This window comes from Hemiscyllium ocellatum, chromosome 13, assembly GCF_020745735.1.
Source record: "Hemiscyllium ocellatum isolate sHemOce1 chromosome 13, sHemOce1.pat.X.cur, whole genome shotgun sequence".
Lineage (NCBI taxonomy): Eukaryota > Metazoa > Chordata > Chondrichthyes > Orectolobiformes > Hemiscylliidae > Hemiscyllium > Hemiscyllium ocellatum.
The window spans coordinates 36,980,352-37,004,362 of NC_083413.1; the positions used below are offsets into that span (position 1 = coordinate 36,980,352).

At 40.6% G+C, this 24,011-nt stretch overlaps 1 protein-coding gene across 1 annotated transcript; it reads left to right on the top strand.

Annotated features, from left to right (window-relative positions):
* Nucleotides 1-1,675: 1,675 nt before the first annotated feature.
* On the top strand, nucleotides 1,676-19,436 carry LOC132821737 (heat shock protein beta-7-like). Its single transcript, XM_060834447.1, has 3 exons — nucleotides 1,676-1,871; nucleotides 12,224-12,369; nucleotides 19,251-19,436. Exons 1-3 carry the CDS (start codon nucleotides 1,676-1,678, stop codon nucleotides 19,434-19,436), a joined length of 528 nt encoding a protein of 175 aa, XP_060690430.1.
* The last annotated feature ends 4,575 nt before the right edge of the window (nucleotides 19,437-24,011 follow it).

Genomic DNA, 24,011 nt, shown 5'->3' on the forward strand with positions numbered 1-24,011 from the left:
AGTTCCAAATGGTTGTTCCTTTACTCCAAGGTTGTGCCCTCGGGTCCAAGTCCCTTCTCCTAGTGGAAACATCTTCTCCACATTCACTTTATCCAGACCTGTCAGCATTCTGTCAGTTTCAATGAGATTCTCCCCCATCCTTCTAAATTCCATCAAGTACACATGGTCCTCAGCTGCTCCTCATATGACAAGCCCTTTACTCCTAGGATCATTCTTGTAAATCTCCTTTGGACCCCCTCCAATGCCAGGACATCCTTCCTTAGATACAGAGCCTAAAACTACTCCCAATATTCCAAATGCAGTCTGACCAGAGCCTATATAACCTCAGCTGTATACCTCTGTTCTTATATTCTTGCCCTCATGAAATGAATGCTAATATTGAACTTGCCTTCCTGTCAACTGAACATTCAAGTTTACCTTAAAAGCATCCTGAACATGAACTGTCAAGTCCCTTTGTGTTTCAGATTTACAAAGCCTTTCTCCTTTACCACATCTACTTAAAGATTTAAAGTTTATTTAAAGGTGGGGGGTGGGGAGTTACTTTGTTTGGCACAATATTCCTCTTTTGTTTTAAAAAGAAACCTCCGACTCAACTTGAGAAAAGGAGATTCAATAGAGAGGTAAAAGCAGTACACACATATGAAATAATAGTAATGTTTGAAATATTTATTTTGGGAAGTGCAATATATCAACATCAATAAACCATGTGGATGGATTGTACATTTACTTTTTGTCACTTTTGTGACAAAAGTACATTTCTTGTATAGGGTTCCGGTCTGGTTGAGTTAATGAGATAAAGTAGATGTGCAAATGTCTGCAGCAAGTCTCCTGTCAAAATAGTAAAATAATGGTGAATCATTATTTCCAACTATTGAATTCTGCATGTTAGAAAACTTGGACATTTATTTGCACATGACTTGATGTTACCTTAATTTGATTAGAGATCTAAATACTTTATTTCCTCCCGTGCAACTTATTTTGCTGCAAAGACTTAGAAAGAAAGCAATTACAAAACAAAAACAAAGATTAATGAGCACTAATAATGCATTCAATTTTTCTATATTACTCAGCTGTTCTGTTAATTTTTAAATTTTGTATATCATACAATTTCTCAATGCCCTGCTGTTTGATACAATGGTACACACTAGTTATGTTTGTACTGTGATCATATACTTTAATTTCAACATTTATGATATACTTGAGGAACTTTTTACACCCAGCTCCTTTCAACATTGAGCAATATTCCAAGTTCTTCTACTGCATCAAAACCTCACCCCTCACAAAAATCTCATCTCACAAAAATATATGAATTCTAATTTTCCTCAACTTTTATTTTGAAAGTGAAGTTAATAGTTTTTGATTATGGTTCTTCTATAGAAATGTTTGTGGACTGTTCTTTCAATGGCATTTTGCTGATGACATAAAAAGCTGCCTTATCTTACATTCCATGAGCACCATTCATTTTTCTTTGTTATCATAACTGACTTGTATCATTATGCTTATTTGTATTGGAGGCTATTAATAGTTTCTATATATGGAAATGACCAAAGGATTACTATTGTGTGTTCCTTCTTCAGCTTCAGAATGCAAAGGATTGTAAATGTGTGACTTGACATTACTATCCTGCTGATTCTCCATACTCGGACTCTGCATTTGTAGCACTGCATTAGAAACAATGTCATCCCTTAGTTCTTCCTCCACTTTCAGATCTGAGCATTACAGCAACTACAGGCGACAATCCTCAGGCGATCCCTGCTTCGACCAATACCTACATGCAGCACGGAATTTATTTGAAGATGAAGTGGAAAAATCATCATCCTTCAGGAATGATCACTTTTCAAGACCAAGGAATGAGTCTTTTGGATACACAGGTTTGGCTTTTAACATCTCTACTTTCCTTTTGGATTTTGATTTCAGTGGTAATGAAATTTTTTTTCAGATCCCTAGTTCTTGCTTTGTAATACAACTGAATTAAAACTATTTAATTTTAAAGAATTATTAATTTAAAATAAATTCTACCTCCAATTGTCATATCTATTAAAATATCATTATTCTAGGAGGAAGCACCTAACTACCAATTTTTACCAAATGGCAAAAATGGATTCTTTAAATTTCACAGCTTTCCAAGTAATGTTTAAGTGAACAGTTTTAATCATGATTAAAAGGATTATATTGCAGCAAGTAATTAGTTTATTATTTATTTCTGCTCCTGATTTTATGTAAATTCAAAGCATTTGGGGAGTAAATTGCACTAGAGGCACAATAGGTAGAATTTTCCTATTTCCAGTTGATAATGTGGTCAGGTGAGTTTCATTGTTCAACCACTCTCCTTGAGTGGTCTTCCACACTTGATCCTTAATTTTGCAATGGGGTTTTTTGGACACATTTCTCAAGGAATTGCATAGTTGATGAGGGATGGGCATTGCCATTGCTGGGACTTCCAACCCCACAAGCCCTTGGTGCAATATTTCAAGCTGGACTGCACACCCCTGCCCTTGTCACTATGGTGCTAGAGCTTCCACACTGAGGAAGAAAGCTCGTTGCCCACTTCACACACAGGGACCTGAAGGCATTGGTGGATGAAATGGTGTAGGGGCGAGCAGTTCTTTTTAAGATGACCAATACAGGAGTTCACATCATGAGATCTAGCCAGCGTAAACTCAAATAGCAGTCCCTAGTCAGTGCTATGTCCTGAGTGAAGTAGGATGCCTAACAGCACAAGACAAAGTTCAAGATTCTTCTGTAACTGCAGGGTAACTGCACCATCTCCTCTCTGCTACCTTGCACTCAACAGGGCCAGAGTTCTCACTAGTGCTGCCAGTGCACATGCACCTCAGCAAGGCTCAGAGACTACAACTCTCACTGTTGCAAGCATAATGTCCATTCAAAGATTCACACCCACCTCACCCTCCCAAACTACAAACCCTCCCTGCTCTCTGTGCTTCCTACTCACTCAGTGGAGACACCTCACCACCTCTTCTGTTTCCGTATCACCATTAACTATTCTTCCATCCCCTTCAAGTGAATGTAATCCCTTCTGAGGAAGGGTCACTTGACCTGACATGTTAGCTCTGATTTCTCTCCACAGATGTTGCCAGACCTGCTGAACTTTTCTAGCAATTTCTGTTTTGGTACTTAATCCCTTCCTTTGTCTCATTTCATAAGTCCCACGACCAGGTCAAGAGCTGTGGGGGTGGGTAGAGTCACTAACATCAAACTGCCTGTTGCCTACAAGGAGAATGTTCTGGATTTAGCTGGAGAACAGCACAACTATCTATGGTGATGAGAGACCTCAACGGCCAATCAGCTTCATTGTGCTGTGTTGCTCTCTCATTCATAATTCATCTGCACAAGCTTCTGTCCTTCTTCTATACAGGCAAGAGTGACACCCAGTGAAACTCTGCAAAGGAGATAGGGCCAGATGCCTTCCACTTCACCTCTATCTCTGAGGAGGAACCTGCTAAACCCTCAAAGCAGGCATTGACAAGACTTTCACCTGCCCCCCCTCCACCAGCTCGAAGACTTTCACCCTGGAAGGTACTGTTTCCAGATTAGATTTGGGAGCACTGTCTGGTGAGCACATCCCTGATATGTCTCTGCAGCTGGTTTGAGGAGGAAACGCCCTGGATCCCTGACAGTCTCCGAAGATTGCCGGCGACCAGGTACCTGCCCAGCCTTTGGCACAAGGTGAGCCCCCAGACTTTTCCATTAAGGGCACCATCAGAATGCACATACAGAGACAAGAATATCGGGCAGGTTTGTCAGAGACACTCGGTAAACAAGATTAAAGGAAGAAGGAGCCCACCAAAGTTACAAGTCTGGAGCTGGCTCCAGCATGTGTACATTTGACTGCCTCTGTGGGCAGGAGACTCAGGTCCATTATTCTGTCTGCCAGATATACATACAGGCCTGCATTCTATCATTCCAGTCATAGGTGCTCAGAATCAATGGCAAGGCAAGAAGGGCGATGGACTTTAACGCCACTTTGGGTTCCCCTTCCTTTTGGGAAGAAAGCATGGTGCCAATAGGTACTCAAAGGCTGGAAGAGTAATACACAGGCCACTCAGGAGCTTCTGCTTAGGAGATGCCAGAGACTCCACCTTTCCCCTCATCTCATGCCAAAGGCTGAAGATGAGGAGAGTATGCTTAATTCAGGGTAGGACATTCTTTAACAGGTCTGGGCTAGCAGTGGAAGGTGGGACAGCACCTAGACATAGTTAGATGATGAAGAAGGAGAAACCTAGGGGGTAGAAGTGCAACATCACTATAAATATCCTTTCACCTTGTAAACATATCTTCACTTACACAATTAAAAAGTCTATAGTCTTTTTACTTTTTGCTGTTGGACATGATTAAGCACCATGATTAAGCGAGCCTTATCTTCATCCTCATCTAGTCATTTGACCTACACTTTATTGGCTTCAGTTCCTTCGATCCTTAGGCAGCACTTCCAAATGCACAACTCCACTTCCATCTAGAAGGACAAGGGCAACAGATATATGGGAACACCATCACTTACAAGTTCCCCTCCAAGCCACTCACCATCCTGAATTGGAAATATATCACCATTCCTTCACTGCCGCTGGATCAAGATCCCTCAGGGTATTGTGTTTCATAGAATCATAGGGCCAACCTACTGCATGTGGACTGCAGCATTTCAAGGCAGCAGCTCACCATTATCTTCTCAGGGGAAACTAGCAACCAGCCTGTGATGTTCATAACCCATGAATGAATCAAGTAAAATAGTTGTGAAGGGCACTGCATGCCACAATGATGTGGGACACCTTTCCTATACAGCAAGGATCTGCCAGGATGGTGCAGACATCAAAACCTCATCTTGAGGATGCCTATGGTCTATTCCACTATAGTCTTGGTTGAAGCATGAACAGCATTGTAACCTTGTGTGTTAGTCTGGAGGAGTTTTAAAAGGGTCATGTAGCATGTTTTGGAGGGGGTAACAATTGCCTCTCAGTATCTATCCTTGTACAGATCAAGGTCCTTGGAGTGACTCAGGACTCTTTGCGTTCTCTAGTATGTATGCACTATGACAGCTCCAAAACTACCTGGCAGAACTTGGTTTTGATGGCCCCACATAATTTGAACCTTGATGGAGGAAAAGCCTTTTATGTTGACAAACTTTGCAGTAATAGGGTGCTGTCCAAACAGTGTGGGTGTGGGCAGTCACACCCTGTGTCAGGGGATAGCTAACGATTGTGAAGAATTCCACTGTCTGGGCTCCTGCATTCTCCATGTCACAGGGGAAGAATATGAATAGCTGTGCTTTGGAAAAAGAAATGGCTTCCATAGCATCCTAGACCCATTTATGGATTGAGGTTTGTGAGATGTCATACAGATCCTCAACTGCTCCTTGAAACAAGCCACCACAATGAAAATTAAAGAGAGCTGTGACCTTGATGACTATTTGGATGGAATTGTCACCCAGTCCTTTTAAACACAGGTTCTCATCTCGCAGATGATATAAATGACAGGGACAACCTTAAGTGGTTCCTGTATTATCTTACAAATAGTTGCAGTAAATGTCAGTGAGGCCTTTAGATCCAGGATCACAACATGCAGTTCCACCTGCTTGAAGGATCTTCATCTGCTGTTTCTCCCTCTGGAGGCTGTGCTAACAGACACAGGGGGATTGTCTTCTTGCAGATGAAGCAATAATCGCTGTCTCCTTCTACGTTGTCTTGACAGTTGCACCAAGACCATTGCAGCAATGGTGCTGTCCGTGCGAAACCTGTGACTAGATAATCTGTGTGCAATGTCAGAAAGATAATGTGGTTTTTGATGAAGGAACTCCAGTGTGCTCTCATCCATCACAATGAAGCCTCATGTTATGCCCTCAGTGTGGCACAGAGGCTCCCTAAAGATGTCATTGACATTCCCTGCTAAAGGGCTATGAGGCACACGACCTTGTCCAGTTGTAACTTGCATTTCCCAAAGTTTTCATGCAGCATTGCAAGTGGCGCTCTATCACTAAGCTATCATAGCTCCCCCCTCTTCACTCCTAAAATAAACAAGCTCCTTTCTGCATCATAGATCATGTCCTTAAATACTTATAGCTCAGTATATGAATCTGACAGCTGCAAAGTGTTGTTCTCCAGTGCTTGTTGTGGAATATGGTAGTAAAATGAGTTCTTCAGTTTCCACTTCTAAGTTCGTTGTTCTTATTATAGTTCTTTTGCTAGCAAGTCAAGAAGTCAATTTGTGCACACAATGCAATGATCATAATTGCTTGAAGCTGTAAATTTTAATATACATTCCTGGACAATGAACAACCTGTGGATACAATGCATATTAAAGCCAGATGAGTGGCGTATCTGAATCAGTGAAGGTATGTTTAATGCAAGTGTCCCTCGAAGAGGCTCTAACACAGAAAGTTTTAATCTGGTTCTGAATAAAAACGTAGTAATTTAATTTGCTCACTTTGCACACATTGTCAGCCATTTAGTGCAGTTAGGATTTATTCTGATGTGGAAAAGTTCCAACTTCATTTCAATGAGAATGATATTCAGGCTCCATCTGTAGCATACAAATTCCACACAAACTCTCTCCCTGCATCCACCACCTCTTCTTGTTTCCTTATGTTACTGTTCTTCATCTATTCATCTCCAATGAATGAGCAATCAGCCTCCCCCACTTTCTGTTGCATCTCTTTACATAAGTACTAATGCAACCCATTTTCACTCAGAGTCCGTGACTTTGGAGATTCCCATGTCCTGTTTGTTGTACACCTCTTGCACAATATGGAGAACACTCAGTCCCCTCCCATTCACTAAGGTTCCACCTTACTATCTCCAATTGCCTCCTATCATTGTCTCCATTCCCTCAGTGATACTATGCAATGAACCTCATTCCCAGACTTCAGCTGTCCAATTCCTATAAGACTCCATGGACTGATCCCTGACAATTTCAAGCAGCACAGTGGCTCAGTGGTTAGCACTGCTGCTTCACAGCGCCAGGGACCCAGATTTGATTCCCACCTCGGGTGACTATCTATGTGGAGCTTGCACATTCTCCCATGTCTGCGTGGGTTTCCTCCCACAATCCAAAGATGTGTAGGTCAGGTGAATTGACCATGCTAAATCACCCATAGTGATACATGCATTAGTCAGGGGTAAATATAGGGTTGGGGAATGGGTCTAGGTGTGTTACTCTTCGGAGGGTCAGTGTAGACTTGTTGAGCCAAAGGGCCTGTTTGCATATGGTACGGAATCTAATCTAATTATTGACCAACATTCCAGAACTGATGATGGCCCAATCCCCAGACCACAACTACATGAATCAGAAGAGTTTCTTGTATGATGTGATGGCTTGACTGATACTAGTCTTTCTTATCCTACTAAGACTGGCTCCCCTCCTGTCTTCTTTGACTTTCGCACTGCATATGTTTCAAGCAAATAGTGATCTATTTGCTACACAAACTGTTGACACATTACTGCAGGTGTTGTGCTAATGTGGCATGGTGCCGCACAGCAACATGTCCATCATCATTGACTGTTCAGTGCTCTCCACCTCCCTCTCCCTCTGTTTTACAAAGAGGAGTGTTTGGTGGAGAGCTGAGTGACTGGTAGCCTGTAACTGAGCATGACAGACCCTGTGTGTGGTGTAAAAAATAATGAGAGTCACAGGCAGCCTGCAATTCAGTGTCAATGTCAGTGAATGTATGTTAAAAAAGATGTGGGAAGCATCGAGGCTAGCCACTTCCAAATAAGCAGTAAACAGCAGAAGTGCTAACAAAGCTAAGAGCCAGGATCCTGTGCAGATGCATGTGACTCCTTGCACAATACGAATTAATGGAAGCATACACATCACAGGTATCCCTGCATTCCAAAATAAGGTCGACAGTATTCACTCTAGAAAACGACAATGTTTTCGAGGAGAATACTGAGATACAGGCTACTAGACTAGATGTGATTGAGGTTCACAAGGAAGAAGTATTAGAAATCCTGCAGATTGTGAAAATAGGTAAGTCCCCTGGGCCGAATGGGATTTATCCTAGGATCTTCTGGGAAGCCAGGGAGGAGATTGCCAAGCCATTGGCATTGATCTTTAAATTGTCATTGACTACAGAAGACTGGAATATAGCAAATGTGGTTCCCCTGTTCAAGAAGGGGAATAGAGACACCCCAGGTAATTAAAGACCAGTGAGCCTTACTTCAGTTTTTGGTAAAGTGTTGGAAAAGGTTATAAGAGATAGGATTTATAATCATCTAGAAAAGAATAATTTGATTAGGGATAGTCAGCACGGTTTTGTGAAGGATAGATCGTGCCTCACAAACCTCATTGAGTTCTTTGAGAAGGTGACCAAACAGGTAGAGGAGAGTAAACCAGTGGATGTGGTGTATATGGATTTCAGCAAGGCGTTCGTTAAGGTTCCCCACAGTAGGCTATTGTACAAAATGCGGAAGAATGGGATTATGGAAGATATAGCAGTTTGGTTCAGTAATTGGCTTGCTGAAAGAAGACAGAGGGTAGTGGTTGATGGGAAATGTTCATCCTGGAGTCCAGTTACCAGTGATGTACTGCAAGGGTCGGTGTTGGCTCCACTGCTGTTCATCATTTTTATAAACGACCTGGATGAGGGTGTAGAAGGGTGGGTTAGTAAATTTGCAGACGACACTAAGGTCGGTGGAGTTGTGGATAGTGACGAAGGATGTTGTAGGTTACAGGGAGGCATAGCTAAGCTGCAGAGCTGGGCTGAGAGGTGGCAAATTGAGTTTAATGCGGACAAGTGTAAGGTGATTCACTTTGGTTGGAGTAACCAGAATGCAAAGTACTGGGCTAATGGTAAGAGTTTTGGTAGTGTAGATGAGCAGAGAGATCTCGGTGTCCAGGTACACAGATCCTTGAAAGTTGCCATCCAGGTTGACAGGGTTATTAAGAAGGCACACAGTGTTTTAGCTTTTATTAATAGAGGGATCGAGTTCCGGAACCATGAGGTTATGCTACAGCTGTACAAAACTCTGGAGCGACTGCACTTGGGGTAGTGTGTACAGTTTTGGTCACAGCATTATAAGAAGGATGTGGAAGCTTTGGAAAGGGTGCAGAGGAGATTTACTAGGGTGTTGCCTGGTATGGAAGGAAGGTCTTACGAGGAAAGGCTGAGGGTCTTGAGGCTATTTTCATTAGAGAGAAGAAGGTTGAGAGGTGACTTAATAGAGACATATAAGATAATCAGAGGGTTAGATAGGGTGGATAGGGAGAGCCTTTTTCCAAGTATGGTGACAGCGAGCACGAGGGGGCATAGCTTTAAATTGAGGGGTGATAGATATAGGACAGATGTCAGAGGTAGTCTCTTTACTTGGAGAGTAGTAAGGGTATGGAATGCTTTGCCTGCAACGGTAGTAGATTCGCCAACTTGAAATACATTTAAGTCGTCATTGGACAAGCATATGGACGTGCATGGAATAGTGTAGGTTAGATGGGCTTCAGATTGGTATGACAGGTTGAAGCAACATCGAGGACCGAAGGGGCTGTAATGTTCTATGTTCTCTATCTGCTTACCCAACATCTCGCAAGATTTTGTGAGCTCCTTCACCAGGGCCTGGTAGGTAATTGAATCCAAGGATCCTACAGGCTGGGCTGCAGGCCCGGCCTCGGATGCTCCTCCTTCCTTCTTCGGTATCTCTGGATGTTAAAAGCTCAGGTAAGTTGATTTTTCACAGTTTCCTGGGACTCCATGACTTTTCCAGAGTCCCAGGCTATCTCAATGGTCCGGGTTGGGCAAGTTAGAATTTCATCCCGCTTGTGCTGTGATGCGGAGCTCTGCAATGTGATCCTCTTGGAATCCCCCTTGCCCATTGATGATTTTTTTTTAATGAATACAAAAGTTATAAATCAGTTCCAGACAGTCTTTGCAGAGAGAAAAAAACGAAACAAAACATTGGAAATTTGGTATTTTTCAGAGCTTCTTTACAGTTGCAAAAACAAAGACATTTTCTAGTTATGCAGGAAATTAGACCTGCTGAGGCATCAAGAGAGTCTGAAAACTGACTGGACCCTCACTATACTTTAGCAGGAAGACCTTAGATGGCAATCTTTCTCCACTGGTAGCAGCTGCTTCAAGTTTTGGTGATGAGTTCAGGGTTTTGCTAATGCTGACTTACACTCACAAAGGAGTAAGGAGGATCGTGACAATGGAACGTGCAGGGAGTTTGTTGTGAAGAATCCTTTGCATGATGATGACACCAAATATCAAATGACCTGCAGCTACCAGCTCTGATTTTACATGTCTCTGGCACTTCTGCTGTCTAGTCTTACAGTGAAGGAGATGAGAATTGGAAGTGGGTATAAATAAAGTGAATTGTGCTTTAATGAGATATGAATTCTTGGAAATATGATAATCATTGATCAGTAGCAAGATTCTAAAATTGCCATTATTAAGATTGAGGGGAAAAGTTTTCTCCATGTGGAGAAATGAATTTTTTCTTTGTTTTTATTATTTTCCCACCTTTCTTACTATCATTCACACTATTCAGCAGAGGGGAAAATTCTATTCTGGGTGTATAAATTTGTGATTTGTTGGAAGATTTTATGTACGTAAAATTGTTTAGTCTACATAAGATTCCAAAAATGTTAGTGACTACTCAAAATTATTTTCCAGGAATATAAAACAAGTCTTAATTATAACGTAAGCTGTTAAGTCTCTCATTGTAACCAGAAGGATTGATTATTCCATTGACAGCTCAGGGCCATCTTTCCTTTGCTGTACATTCAGTCATCTGGATGCTAAAAGATATGAGCACTAGAGTTTTTCATACAGCAATCCTATGTTGTCTCACATGCATTGACTCCCTGTCAAGCAACATGTTGACTTTTCACATTCCTGCATGGTCCTAACTTATCAATATCTAATCTCCTCCGGTTGTTCAGCCTTCCCAAGATATTTTCATTCTTTTAACGGGGGATGATGATTTAGTGATGCTGTCACTGAAATAGAAATGCAGAGATCTGGAAACATCTCCTGGGGTCACTTGTCCAAACTCACCATTGTGGCTCATGGAACTGACATCGAAAGCTAGCTTCTGTAATGATGCCATAAAACTATCATAGATTGTTAGAATGCCCTTTAGAAGGGAAGTCTACCATCTTTGCCTAATTTGCTCTACATGTGATTCCAGACCTACTGCAACATGGTTGGTTCTTGCTGGTCTTCTAAAATGGCTGAGTGAGTTAATCCATTGTGTTAAAACCACAACAGAGAAGTTAAAAAGGAGTAACAAGGACAGACCACCTGGCACCAATATGGAAGCGGGTTATTAAATTCAGGCAACTGTCTGTGTGGACTTTGTACATTCTCCCCGCGTCTACATGGGTTTCCTCCAGCTGCTCAGGTTTTCTCCCAAGATGTGCAGGTCAGGGTGAATTGGCCATGGGAAAATTGTCCCATAGTGTTAGGTGCATCATTTGGAGGGAAGTGGGTCTGGGTGGGTTACTCTTCAGAGGGTTGGCGTGGACTGGTTGGGCCGAAGGGCCTGTTTCCACACTGTAGGGAATCTAATCTAAATTGCCACACTCAGCCCTGTCAATCTTACAAAATCTTTTTTAGTAACAGGTAGATTGGTGAAGGCAAGGTTCAGTAGGTTCTTTCCTCTTGTTGGTTTCTGCAGCACTTGCCATGGGCTCAGTGGGGAATACATGTCCTGTAGGATTGGCCAACATAGTAGTGCTATTGAGCCATTCTTGGTAATAGACATTGAATTCTTGTGCCCAGAGTTCTTTCTGTGCCCTTGCTGTCGTTGTCTAAGTAGTTTTCAACATGGAGTACCAATTCAGCTGCTGAGGGAGGATGCTTGGTGGCAAACAACAACAGGTTTTCTTGTTTGTGATTGACCTGATGCTGAGAGACATTGAGATCTCCTGGAAGACTGTATACGACAGCACCATTCCTTTTTGGTGAGTCTGTCTTGGGGTGGGAATAGGACACACCAGGGATAGTGATGATGTTGTTTGCAACGTTGTCTATAAAACGTATGAGTCCGTGACCGTGACTATGTCAGATACTTGACTGGTCTGTGGGGCAACTTTTTTTTTATTATTAATGGCGTAACTTCCATCTGTTAGTGAACTAGGTCAAGAACATCCACTCTGTTAACTCTGTTCTTTCTCTCTCCACAGATGCTGCCAGATCTGCTGAGTATTTCCAGGATTTTTGGTATTTCGTCCTTCCCTTTCACTCTTTGCATTTCACTTCTTTTTTTAAATGCCACAGCTCCAGTATCTGGTCGTCCAGGAAGTCTTGGCAATGTCAGAACTGTTGGGGATATTTATCAAGTTACAGCTGATGTCAGTCAGTTTGATCCGGAAGAAGTTATTGTTATAATGTACAATTACCACGTTGTCATCAAAGCAGAAAAGGTCCAGATGATTACACTTTTTATATTATGCTGATTAAACTTGTACAAGTCATACGTTTTTATATGTATTTATAGATTGTGTAGTTACATATTAATATGCATAAATTACAAGTAAACTTTTAAAAATAGCAGCTTACATAAGGATGAAAATCCTTTTAGTTTATATACACAGTCAGCTGACTATTTTGCATAATATGAGAAAACATTATACCTTCTAAATGTAGAACTTTATTGTAGTTATGGTATATAAAAGAACAAAACTAGCATCAATATAATCTGTAGCATAAAGACTTTTTGAATACTACAAATGAGAATGAGTGAATTGAAAGATGCTTATTTATGACTGGAGCACTGAAATGAAGGGTTTATAAATTGCAAGAAACAATTGCAAGAAAAAAAGTACGTTGCTTATGATGTGGACTTTGATGTCCTTAAGTTGGTGTTTGTAATGAGTTCATGTTCACAGCTGATGAAACTTCACCACAGTAGGAGCACATGTGAGCCAGTCAGTCCATTGAAACTTGCACTGCAAAGCTATTTGGACCTCACCTCCACTTCCTATCCATCCCTCCCCTCCCCCCTAAAAAATACTCTATTTCCTTTGTGACTACAACCTCGAACTTGGCCTTTCAAAATAATTTAATAACCTGCTTCCATTGGTCTCTGTGGAAGGAAATTCTGAAGACCAATGATGGCATAATGAGATTTATATAAAGCGTTCCAGGGAGATACTGAGGAAAGAGATCAATCTAAGACTGGTACAGTTGAGAAAAGACATGAGTCAAACAGTCAGGGCAGGCAGGACCAAAGTAGAGAACAAGATAGGACTGATAAATTAAACTGCATTTATTTCAATTCAGGAGGGCTAACAGGGAAAGCAGATGAACTCAGGGCATGGTTAGGAGCATGAGACTGGGATATCATAGCAATTACAAAAACATGGCTCAGGGATGGAAAGGACAGGCAACTTAATGTTCAAGGATACCAATGTTATAGGAAGAATAGAAAGATAGGCAAGAGAGGATGGGAGTGATGTTTTTGATAAGGGATAACATTACAACTGTACTGAAGGGAGGATATTCCCGGAGATACATCCAGGGAAGTTATTTGGGTGGAACTGAGAAATAAGAAAGGGATGGCCGCCTTACTGGGATTGTATTACAAACCCCCTAATAGTCAACGGGAAATTGAGAAACAAATTTGTAAGGAGATCTCACCTATCTATAAGAATAACAGTGTGGTTATGGTAGGGGATTTTAACTTTCCAAACATAGACTGGGACTGCCATAGTGTTAAGGGTTTAGATGGAGAGGAATTTGTTAAGCGAGTACAAGAACATTTTCTGTCAGTATATGAATGTACCTACTAGAGAAGGTGCAAAACTTGACCTACTCTTGGGGAATAAGGCAGGGCAGGTGACTGAGGTGTCAGTGGGGGAGCACTTTGGGGCCAGCGACCATAATTCTATTAGCTTTAAAATAGTGATGGAAAAGGATAGACAGATCTAACAGTAGAAATTCTAAAGTGGAGGAAGGCTAATTTTGACAGTTTTAGGCAAGAACTTTCAAAAGCTGAATGGGCATAGATGTTCACAGGTAAGGGGATGGCTGGAAAATGGGAAGCCTTCCGAAATGAAATAACGAGAGTCCAGAGACAGTATATTCTTGTCAAAGTGAAAGGAAAGGCTGGTAGGTATAGGGAATGTGGGATGACTAGAGAAATTGAGGGCTTGGTTAAGAAAAAGAAGGAAGCACATGTCAGGTATAAACAGGAGAGATCGAATGAATCCTGAGAGGAGTGTAAAGGCAGTAGGAGTATACTTCAGAGGATAATCAGGAAGGCAAATAGGGTTAAAGAGAATCCAAAGTGTTTTTACAAATACTTTAAGGACAAAAGGGCAACAAGGGAGCGAATACGGCCCCTCAAAGATCAGCAAGGCAGCCTTTGTTTGGAGCTGCAGGAGATGGGGGAGATACTAAATGAGTATTTTGCATCAATGTTTACTGTAGAGACGTACATGGAAGATACAGAAACTGGGGAAATAGATGGTGACATCTTGAAAAATGTCCGCATTACAGAGGAGAAAGTGCTGGATGTCTTGAAATGCATAAAGAGTGAATAAATCCCCAAGACCTGAGCAGGTGTATCCTAGAACTCCGTGGGAAGCTAGGGAAGTGATTGCTGGGATACTTATATCAACGGTAGTCACAGGTGAGGTGCCAGAAGACTGGAGGTTGGGTAACGTTGGTACCATTATTTAAGAAATACTGGTAAAGACAAGCCAGGGAACCATAGACCAGTGAGCCTGATGTCAGTGGTGGGCAAGTTGTTGGTGGGAATCCTGGGGGACAGAATTTACATGTATTTGGAAAGGCAAGGACTAATTAGGGATAGTCAACATGGTTTTGTGCATGGGAAATAATGCCTCACAAACTTGATTGAGTTTTTTGAAGAAGTAACAAAGAAGATTGATGATGGACAGAGTGGTGGACGTGATCTATATTTATTTCAGGAAGGCTTTTGCCAGGGTTCCCCATGGGAGTCTGATTAGCAAGGTTAGTTCTCATGGAATACAAGGAGAACTAGCCATTTGAGTACAGAACTGACTCAAAGGTAGAAGACAGAGGGTGGTGGTGGATGATTATTTTTCAGACTGGAGGTCTGTGACCAGTGGATTGCCACAAGGATTGGTGCTGGGTCCACTACTTTTTGTCATTTATATAAATGATTTGTGTGTAAACATAGGAGGTAGTGTTAGTAAGTTTGCAGATGACACCAAAACTGAAAGTGTAATGGACAGCAAAGAAGGTTACCTCAGATTACAATAAGATCTTGATCAGATGAGCCAATGGGCTGAGGAGTGGCAGATGGACTTTAAGTTAGATAAACCCGAGGTGCTGCATTTTGGGAAAGTAAATCTTAGTAGGACTTATACACTTAATGGTAAGGTCCAAGGGAGTGTTGCTGAACAAAGAGACCTTGGAGTGCAGGTTCATAGTTCCTTGAAAGTAGAATTGCAGGTTGATAGGATAGCGAAGAAAGTGTTTGGTATGCTCTTTTATTGGTCAGAGTATCGAGTACAAGAGTTGGGAGGTCACCTTGTGGCTGTACAGGACATTGGTTAGGCCATTTTGGAATATTGCGTGGAATTCTGGTCCCCTTTGTATCAGAGGGATGTTGTGAAACTTGAAAGGGTTCAGAAAAGACTTACAAGGATGTTGTCAGGGTTGGAGGATGTCAGCTATAGGGAGAGGCTGAACAGGCTGGGGTTGTTTTCCCTGGAGTGTCAGAGGCTGAGGGGTGACCTTATAGAGGTTTATAAAATCATGAGGGGCATGGATAGGGATAAATAAGTGTCTTCCCTGTGGTGGGGGAGTCCAGAACTAGAGGGTATAGGTTGAAGGTGAGAGGGGAAAGATATAAAAGAGACCCAAGGGGCAACCTTTTCATGCAGAGGGTGATATGTGTATGAAATGAGTTGCCAGAAGAAGTGGTAGAGGCTGGTACAATTCCAAAATTTAAAAGAATCTGGATGGGTCTTTGAACATGAAGGATTTAGAGGGATCTGGGCCAAGTGCTGGCAAATGGGACTAGAATAGGTTGGGATATCTGGTCAGCATGGATGAGTTGGACCAAAGGGTCTATTTCTGTGCTGTACATCTCTATGACTCTATGAGGATATACTGATCATCTGACACAATGGAGAGAAAACACCAGTCTAGAAAGAACATCTAGAGAGATCTTAGACTCAAAAGCTGCAGTTGATGAATCCCTACTATGTGCAGATGTAAATAAAATGTCACAGCATATGCGGAGCTGAAGAACTTTAGGGATAAAGGGTGAACAATCTTCGGGACAGACCAAGATACTCTAGGCCAAGATCTCAGGATTAAGGTAGATAGCATTAATTTAAAGCACAAGATAAAGCAATAATGATCCTCTGAAATAAAACAAAAATTCTCTTTATCTTTCCCTTAAATGGGAGGTCCTTATTTTAAAATAAATCCTTCTATTTCTAAATTCCCTTGTGAGATGGAGTCTCTCCAGAATCTTTTGCCTTTCTAAATTCCAATAAATATTGACCAATCTGCTTTCCATAAAAGGCAACCTCTTTATCTCAGGAATCAGTCTATTGAATCTTCCCTCAATAGCTTCCAATGCAGGTTAAATCCCTATCTAGTTAAGGAGGACCGATCTGTACACTATGCTTGGGATGCAGTCTCATCAATTTCCTGTGCTGTTGGACAGGGCTTCCACACTTTTCTACTCCATTCCCTTTGTAATAAACATCAGTATTCTATTTGTCTGCTAACTTTTTGTGATTCACTAACAAGGATATCTGGATCTCTCTGCACTCTCTCTTCATTTAAATAATAGCCTTTTCTTTTCCTACAAAAACAAAGTGCTACCTATGCTGGAGAAATGAAGTAAAAAAAAGTGCTGGAGAAACTCAACAGGTCTGGCATCATCTATAAGGAGAGAAACAAAGTTAATGTTTCAAGGCCAATTTAGTCTCAATATATCTCCCTGTGGAGATATATTGAGACTAAAGAACTGAAGAAGGCTGGAAAAATGATAGTTTTTATGCTGTTACAAAAGGTGAGGAGGCACAGAGGATGAGCAAGTGGAATAGCTTGAGTGCGCCTGTTGTGCTGTTAGTGGCACAGGAAGGCTACAGATGAACAGGGGGTGTCAACTCTAGAAAACAGGTCAGTTTTGCTGAAAGAAAACCTATCCAAACACAACACTGGGGTTGGGGGCAATTGTGGCAAGGGACTAATGAGGATTGATGGTAGGTCAGGAAAAGCAAGTGTAATCAAAATGGAGGACAGAGGTCAGGGATTGAAGTTGTTGAACTCTAAGCGGAGTTCTGAAAGCTGTAAGGTGCTTAAGTGTAACAGGTAAAAACAAAAACATTAACATGAATGCAAGTTGGTATCTTAAAATGGCAAGTGACTGGAAGGTCAGAATCATTCTTATGGACAGAGTGAGATGTTCCACAAAGTAGTCAGCCAGTCTGCTTTTGGTCCCACCAACGGAGAGGATATTGCATTGTGACCAGCAACTACAACAGACGACATTGGAAGTTATATAAGTACATTGCTGCTTTCCATGGAAGGTGTATTTGGGGCTTCAGACCCTGCGTTGATAATAGGGCAAATGTTATATCTATCCAATTACAAAGGAAAGTGCCATGGGGGCTGAAGAGTTGTTTGGGGTGACAGAAGAGTCAGCTAATCTGTTATAAGGAAATAGAGGGAATATAAACTACTTTACTGCCTTCAGGACTCAACACTAAGTTAGATTACATTACTTACAATTTAGCATGGCCAATTAACATAACCTGCACATTTTTGGACTGTGGGAGGAAACTGGAGCACCCGGAGGAAACCCACGCAGATACGGGGAGAATGTACAAACTCCACACAGAGAGTCGCCTGAGGCGGGAAATGAACCCAGGTCTCTGGCGCTGTGAGGCAGCAGTGCTAACCACTGTGCCATCGTGCCACCATCTCTGTTCTCCATTTTGTTTACATCTTTCCCAGGTCTTGTTTGCATGATTTTACTCTCACTTATTTGCTGCCATTAACACTGCCTCTTCATCCATGTTACTATTACCAATAGGACTTCATAGAATCATAGAATCCCTACAGTTTGGAAACAGGCCATTTGGCCCAACAAGTCCATATTAACCTTCCAAAGATAATCCACCCAGACCCATTCCCCTACCCTATTACTCTACATGTCCTCTGACTAATGTACCTAACTTACATATCCCATAATACTGTGGGCAATTTAGCATGGCCAATTCACTTAACCTGCACATCGTTTGACAGTGGGAGGAAACTGGAGCACCCAGAAGAAACCCATGCAGACAAGGGAAGAACGTGCAAACTACTACACAGACAGTTGCCCGAGTCTGGAATTGGACCAGAATCCCTTGCATTGTGAGGCAGAAGTGCTAACCACTGAGCCACTGTGCTGTCCTCCTCCTCCTCCTGTCTTCATTTGCCTTTTTCTGAAGGCACCCTCTCAAATTGCTCCACTTGTGCCTGCCCCACTCCATTTCTCAATGGCTTAAAAACGATTCCTTTCCAGTCCCTTCAGTTTCAAAGGACATTTGTGTTGGATTCAATATGTAATTTTATTTCTACTTCCACAGATGCTGCCAGATTATTGAGTTTCTCCAGCACATTTGGCATAAAAAGAAAGATTAAAATAAAAGCAAAATGGACTTCATATTTTCCTATAATGATCCATCTGTCAAATTTTAGCTCACTCACTTAATCTATCTATATGCCATTGATTGCACTTGATAGTCTAAACATTATTATTTGTGCATCACAAAGCTGTACAAAGTAAAATGAACCTTGACAACAAAAATGTCATTTAATTAGACTTGAGAGCAAAGCTTGACACAACTCAGAGGGGCAACACTTTCATTGATCCATGGTTCAAAATCAATTCAGTTCAACATTAATTTCACACTAAGCCAAATGATAAACGATTTGGAGACACCAGTATTGGACTGGGGTGTACAAAGTTAAAAATCACACAACACCAAGTCATAATCCAACAGGTTTATTTGGAAGCACCAGCTTTTGGAGCGCTGATGAAGGAGCAGTGCTTGAAAGCTAGTGCTTCCAAATAAACCTCTTGGACTATAACCTGGTGTTTTGTGATTTTTAACAAAGTGATAAACTGTTATTGAGCCAATAAGTGTCATTACTTCTCATGTAGACAAACAACAGTATCCTAAACAAATTTAAAACATCGAAATGAATGTTAATGATTATTACATAAAATTATCATTTGTTAAAATAAACATGTTTGTGGCTTGTTACCTCACAAGCTGACTACATTCATTTTTCTTGATTACAGGTGGCTGAAGATGGAACAATTCTAAACACTTTCACTCATAAGAGTCAGCTCCCTGAAGATATGGACCCAATGTCTGTCAGCTGTTCACTGACTGATGTTGGCATTCTGATCATCAATATTAGAAGGAATCAACTAAATCAAGCAGACTCACCTCAGCCAGTTTATCGAAGTGAAGTTAAGCTGTAGATGTAGATGCCTTGGCTTTGTAGCACTCTATTTACCCATGCTGCCTCATCAACATTAATTAAAACAACGCTGAACGTTTATATACAACTTTGCACAGATCTTATTTTAGAAATTTCACAATGCTCCTGAGGATGTGCACTCAATTCAACAGATACAGGCATATACATTTTTCTGTGGTAGAAAATAATGGATTCTAAGAACTAATTTGATAATGTTGCTGGAAAGTTATTTATTTTGTCACTGAGAGCTGTGTACTGTTTATGCCTTTTGATAATTACATTTACAATCAAATAAGTTAAACTCCACAGTTTCATTTCAATTCCATTTTCTACTGTAGATTTATTTTAAACATATCTAAAATCAATGTGGCAAAAAAAAAGAGCAGTCATACTCAGAAAATCATTCAGCAGCCTGATGGTAATGGGATAAGGTCCCTGCTTTGAACCAGTATTGCTTGTATTTTGAATTCATGGAGCATGGAGAGAATAGTTATAGTTATGATATGTGTTCACAATCCATCAGTAATTGGATACTGGAGTTTCCCAGCAATGAAAGTAGATTTCTGAAACTGCTATGATTCTGGTTCTCTAACAGATAATTTCATGTTCACAGGCTGTTTAATTTTACTGCAGATGTGGAGAAATGTACTTTTCCAATTTTATTAGGAACAGATTAACATTGGCCATACTCAATAGGGAAAAATATATTGATGGCAATATATTCAGCCATTAGAAATTTAGTAACAATGAAAGAAAGCACAATGCAGCATAGAAAGAAATCACCGTTTCCTAAATGAGGACACATTTTGAAGGTGGCTGTGTTATATTTTGCACGAAGTGAAGATGAAAAGTGACTGTAATGAGGTCAGCCAGATGGAAACCATGGAAGATGAGTTCCCTGATTGAGGCTGTTAATTCTGTTCAATCAGGGAGCCCTGGATGTCAGGCATAAAGTCATAGTCACAGAGTTGTACTGCACAGAAACAGATCCTTCAGTCCAACTCATCCATGCCGACCAGATATCCTGAACTAACCTAGTCCCATTTGCCACCACTTGACCTATATCCCTCTGAATACTTTATATTCATATACTTAGCCAAATATCTTTTTAACTGTTGTAATTGTACCAGCCTCCAGTACTTGTCCTCGCAACTCATTCCAAACATGAACCACCCTCTATGTGAAAAAGTTGTCCCTTACGTTCCTTTTAAATATTTCCCCTCTCACCCTTAACCTCTGCCCTTTAGTTCTGGACTCTCCAACCCAGTGAAAAGACCTTGTCTATTTATCCTATCCATGCCTTCATGATTTTATAAACCTCGATAAGGTCACCCCTCAGCCTCCAACACTCCAGGGAAAACAGCCCTTGCCTATCCAGCCTCTCGCTATACCTCAAAACTTCCAACTTAGCTATTCTCCAATTCTACCAATTTACAGTGATTCAGAGCCACAGATATAACCCTTTTGTATGAAATCTTTAGATTTGATATAATTGCTTCTCTCCATTTCTGAGAGTTGTGACAGCTTTCTTACATGGAATTTCTCAATCTTTTAATGATCTGCAGATTTCCAAATAAAAACTGATCTGGAAGTATATCATAAACTAAATGTTTCCCTCAAAGTAGCTGAGCTTTCGTCTTAATTGTCCTGTACTGCTTTTTAGGAGAGAAACTATTGTTGCATCCCCTTTAAATCTGCCTGAAAAGCTTTCTGGGTTTTTCAAAGTTAAAATCAATAATTGATTATTCTAAACCAAAACCAAGCACTGCCTTTCAGTGTTCATTCTCCCACCAAACTGTCCCCTGTCATTAATACCACTAAATCAACAGTCTTCCATTAACACTCCAGGGGTTTTGCAGTTATCTGCTCTGTGACACATAATGAATTATCCATGATGTTTAAGAAAGGACTGTCTAAATTTTTTAAAGACCCTTAACAAACATAACTAACCATATGGTTTGAAATCCAAACTATGAAAATACTATATATATATATATATATATATATATGAAATGTATTAAAAATCACAAACCTTTCATCACAGAAGTTGTATGTTGAATATAATTGATCGTGATTAAACCTCTTCAGGTTAGTTTGTGAACATGCCTTCCAAAGGTTTTCCCACTGTGGCTCATTTTGAGGCTCGAAAGTTGTTATGATCGACAGTGAGAACTATGTGAGTGGGGCTCCATTAGAGAACAGCATAGTTGTTATAATTTGGTCAGCTCTCCATGGTGATCATTGCTGCTTCAGAGCTCACAATTCTAGACTATCAGCTTGTGACCCCACATGGGGTTCTGACCCTATTTATAAGCTTCTGTTTAGGAATTCTTGGGATTTGCACCATTTAATTTGGGAGGTGTTTCACCTTTAAACAAAATAGCAAGAGTTGAGAATGCTAAGCACATTTAAGCATTAACACACATCATTTAACATTACAAGTAGAATAAATTATAAAGTGGGAAGAAGAAATCCCTCATCAACAATGATGTCAAATTATAACCAAGTGGGTAAAGTCACCACTGAAACTTGCATTCATATCATATATCATCTTTCCTATTCTCTCATTAAAGTGCTTCTGAGTTAATTACCACTTTTAATAAGTGTAATACTGATAAACATAACAGCTTTCGTGGATAGGATGTGGGTGTGAATAATGATTATGTGGTGTTAATATTTTTTAAAAATACCAGGGAATTCATTTACATCACTCCAGTTATGCTTGGGAAAACATTTACTGATACCAAGATGTAGAATAAGGTTTTTGTCTCATTCAGCAGAACTGATCAATCCAATAGCCTCGATAAAACTGAATACACTACACAGTTCCCAACCAGCTGTGAAATAAACACACAAAAGATTTGGTATAGCATTCTCTGAAAGATCACTGACAATTGGCTATGTTCTTCCACCTGACTGCCAAAGAAAATGGGTTTTTGTTCAGTATAATGCCAGATGCCCTTAGAGCTTTAGGAAATATATGTTTTACAATTTACGTTTTCCCTCAGCTTGTTAATTTTATATGCACAGATAATAAAATGACATGATATGAACTGCTGATGGAGCACAGATGAAACTTCCTGTATTACTGAAAACCTGGGTTCCAAGGGACAATAATAGAGCAATCTAGATCACTTCCAGAGGAATGTCAACTCTGGAATAGACAGGCAAAGATGTGTACTAAATGTTCCCACACAAAACATCACCTACATTGGAACATAACAACCAGTCTTGATAAAGGACCTTTCATAGAAAGGATACTGTTAGAAAGCAACTGCCTGGACAGCCCCAATGTACCTTTCAGATCCAGAAAGGGACATATCTCTTGCAACTGTTGTCATCTCATTTTATTGCTTCATCCTATCCATCTATCTTTCTTACTGCAGGAACTGGCTGCTGAATGGAAACAAAATTAGGCATCACCATGGCGTACAATAAAGTGTTGCTATCTACTCCTGATCCCATAGTTCTGTGTTAAGACAACTATGCTGATTAAATTTCTGATCTAATGGAAGCCAGCAGAGAAAAGGAAATCTCACCAACCTTACCTCAAATGTTTCTATACTTTGCCAAATACCTTCTTGACTCACCTACCAACAAAAATTAATCAAGTCAAAGACTTGGGGAGGGTTTGGAGATATATGCAAAAGATATCCTGTAAATGTAATAGAAGAAAATAATCTAAGTAACTCATTTGATAATGTAGCATAAATGTTAATGACAGGAAGAAAGTCTTGGGAAGTGGTGCTGTATAAGGATTCTAGGACACTGAAGCAACCTTGCACTGATGTCATGGAGCAGCTCCTCTAGGCATAAATAGCACAGTATGGGTGGAGTCAGTTAGATTGGCAGAGAGAGACACATGCAGAGAAGCATATAGAGTAAACCAACTAGCCTTTGGCGATAGAGTTTATCAATAGTCTTTCAATAATACATATTTGGCATATCTCTGATAATCATAAATTGTAGCATTTAATTTTAACATTCAATAAACAATTTTATAAAGATGCTCTAGTCCAATGACAGTTCTCCTTGACCAGTTTGTCTTGAACCAAAACTCTTGGATGGGGGTAGAAACATATTTAACAAAAGACTGACTGACTGTCTCTCTCTGTCTTAACTCAGCCATTCCACTAAGTGCTGCTGACTGTTTATCTTGTGCTCCTCCTTCTGCCTTCTGCTTTAAATGTTGTTGACTGATTGTCTAGATCTAATGCTTCATTTCATCATTCCACTGCGGATATCTCAACAAGATTGTTTCATATTCAAATCTAGAACTAACTGTAAACTGGCTGAAAGGTTTGTATGCAAACCGTGGTCCATTTGTTGACCCAATCACTTACTGATTTCATGTATAGTGATCGTTTCCTAATAACTGCCAAAGCCGTGATAATATGGAACTTTATTCACCTCAATCCACCGAGGAGAAAATAGTCAACAGCAATAACATAAACCATTTGCCAAACATAAGTTGATTTTTTTTCCTTTTGTTCCAGTGGGACATTAACTACTTGGCCAGTACGAGTTTCACAATCAGCACTGAGGTTCTCAGTCACCTTTGAGCTCTGGGCCCACT